We start from the raw sequence: 2,470 nt of genomic DNA on the forward strand, positions 1-2,470 counted from the left end.
ATATATGTATCTGTATTCATATGGAATAGTAGCTTATGTCGAAAGGCCGGCTTTAGTATAATGCGGCATTTGCAGCATACGATTGCGAATGATTTACTGGCGCCGAGCCGTTAAAGAACTGTTCTTATATTCTTATTTAGCCCCATCAAAAAATTCCTTGTCGTTTAAGAATAAAGGGAATGCCGCATTATACTAAAGCCAACTTCCCGACACAAGCTACTATTCCATACGAACACAGATATGTACGTACTTATTTTGACGTAGAATACGTCTTACGTTTCCATATGGAAGCTATGTTCAAATGTTGTAGTTGAAATTTTTAGAGCTTCACGAAAACGCTCTTTCACGAGAACTAATGTAGCGATTTCAAAGAAAAGTGTGGTGTTGTAAAGATAAAATTCCAAGCCATCCAATTCGACAGATTCGTTTATGTAAGTAACCAAATCGGTAGCTGTCGTAGAAACAACGATAAATATTGGCTTATTTTGCGGTCAATTTTGAGCCTTTAGAGTGCTCTAGCAACTTATAATTTGCAGATATAGGTTTCATTTTCGGTATATAGGTTTTTTGGAGAAATTGAAATACTAATGTGTATAAATTTTATATAAATTCAACAAATATTGAGAAATTTTTGAAAAAATTAGCAAATTTTTTTTATTACCAAAATGCTCGAAACCCACTCGAATGATTTTGTTTTTGTTTGCTTTAATCAAAAATTCAAAGTTTTTCCTTTCGTTTGGTTTATGGGAAGTATTGGTTGATATCTTGGTAAGGCTTCCTCAAGTGGGCACCGAATTTACCAACATTAATATTTTTCAATGATATTTACGCAGCGCCGAGGTTTGTAGTGGAACAGTACCCTGTTTAATTATGTTGCGAAATTCCAAATAGTTTTCTTTTAAACAACGATTGAAAATTATTGCAGTGTTTTGGAAATTTTTATTTTTCTTTGAAAGTTTTTTTCATAGATAAATGCAGAAATGTGTATTACATAAGTTGTTGTTAAAAATTTTCGTCCACGAGGCGCAGAAATTGCTTAAAAGTTCAATTTTCAGAAAAAAATGATTGAAAAGCAAAAAAAAAAATATTTTTGCAACGCAAATAATTTCATTGTATAGTTTAATGTTTCTTAAATCTGCACCCAAAAAATGTTTTCATTCGGACACTTACTTTCAAAGAAAAATAAAAATTTCCAAAACACTGCAAATCATTGATTAAAAGAAAACTATTTGGAATTTTGCAACAAAAATTAAACAGGGTACTGTTCTACTACAAACCTCGGCACTGCCTGAATATCATTGAAAAATATTAATGTTGGTAAACTCGGTGCACACTCGAGGAACCTCTGTACTCATACTCTGTAATTGAGCAATAATTGTTATTTTACTAAATATAAATGATCGTTTAAAGGTCCTAAAGGTTCTACCAGTATACATATTTACCTAACCTTTAATGCACTTTTCTGTAGCTGTTTTAACATTACATTAAAAAATGCCTTGAATCGCATTAAAAATGTAATTCTTACGAAAACGACACATATATCTTAACATTAGGATCGAAAATTTACGCAATATATTCGTTGGACATTTCATATGTTGTCCTTATTATATGTATACCTTTTCGAACTGCGAACCAATTACCCATTCAAGTTATTTTAAAAATTACAAAAAGGAATTTACAGTTTGCACGAAAAAATTTTATGAGACTTTGGTAATGGCGCAAAAATATCACCCGCGTGCATTTATGTAAATTTAAAAAATGTTTTGTCAAATATTTTCAAGTACATGCTTGAAAATTTGTGACACGTTGATAAACACGTATTTTGCCCATCTCTAATTACAACCACTAAGCTATACATATGGTACATAGAGTCACTCAAATAAGGGACCACTTGTTGATTTTTTTAAGTATTCGTAATGTTTTCGAGCTAAATTCTTTTTGTTATTTCTCTATAACAATACCACCCAAGCTTTAACCAAACCATGTAAATCACAGTTTCAAACTTAATACAAAATTTAGGAAAATACAAAAATTGCTCATGTACATACATACGTATAAATCTTACTCAAAACTTTTCTGCAAACAGCTTCAACCCGGCGATCATATTCTCACCGTAAACGGAGAAGATGTCAGAGAGTCACCACGTGATCATGTTATTCAACAGGTACGAGGTTGTGAATCACAAGTAACTTTAACGGTGTGTCAGCCTACGTACAGTAGCATAGCACCCGGCCGTAAATCAACGCTCCTTTCAGCGGGGAAACGTGCGAAATTACGGACGAGGCCAAGTCGTGTACGCTTTGCTGAGAGTGTCTGTGTTAATGGCTCTCCATTGTTTCCGGTAAGAAGAATTATGTATACTTCATCTAATTGTAATATTATTATTGTAAGGCAGATCATAAATAATTTTTATTGTATTTAATAATCCATAAGGCATCAGCATTCTCTTTGGGCGACATTTGTGTGCCAC

The 2,470-nt window shown here is 32.8% G+C and overlaps 1 protein-coding gene across 4 annotated transcripts in view; it reads left to right on the forward strand.

Annotated features, from left to right (window-relative positions):
• LOC118735560 overlaps nt 1-2,470 on the forward strand; it is a 36,577-nt gene that overhangs the window by 23,277 nt on the left and 10,830 nt on the right. For all 4 annotated transcript variants that reach the window (XM_036465373.1, XM_036465388.1, XM_036465379.1 and 1 more), the window contains one exon: nt 2,087-2,341. In XM_036465373.1, coding sequence (XP_036321266.1) covers nt 2,087-2,341 — 255 coding nt within the window. The remainder of the gene's footprint in view (nt 1-2,086; nt 2,342-2,470) is intronic.

The sequence above is a fragment of the Rhagoletis pomonella genome, unplaced genomic scaffold (assembly GCF_013731165.1).
Source record: "Rhagoletis pomonella isolate Grant_MI unplaced genomic scaffold, Rhpom_1.0 Rhpom_scaffold_00001, whole genome shotgun sequence".
Classification (NCBI taxonomy): domain Eukaryota; kingdom Metazoa; phylum Arthropoda; class Insecta; order Diptera; family Tephritidae; genus Rhagoletis; species Rhagoletis pomonella.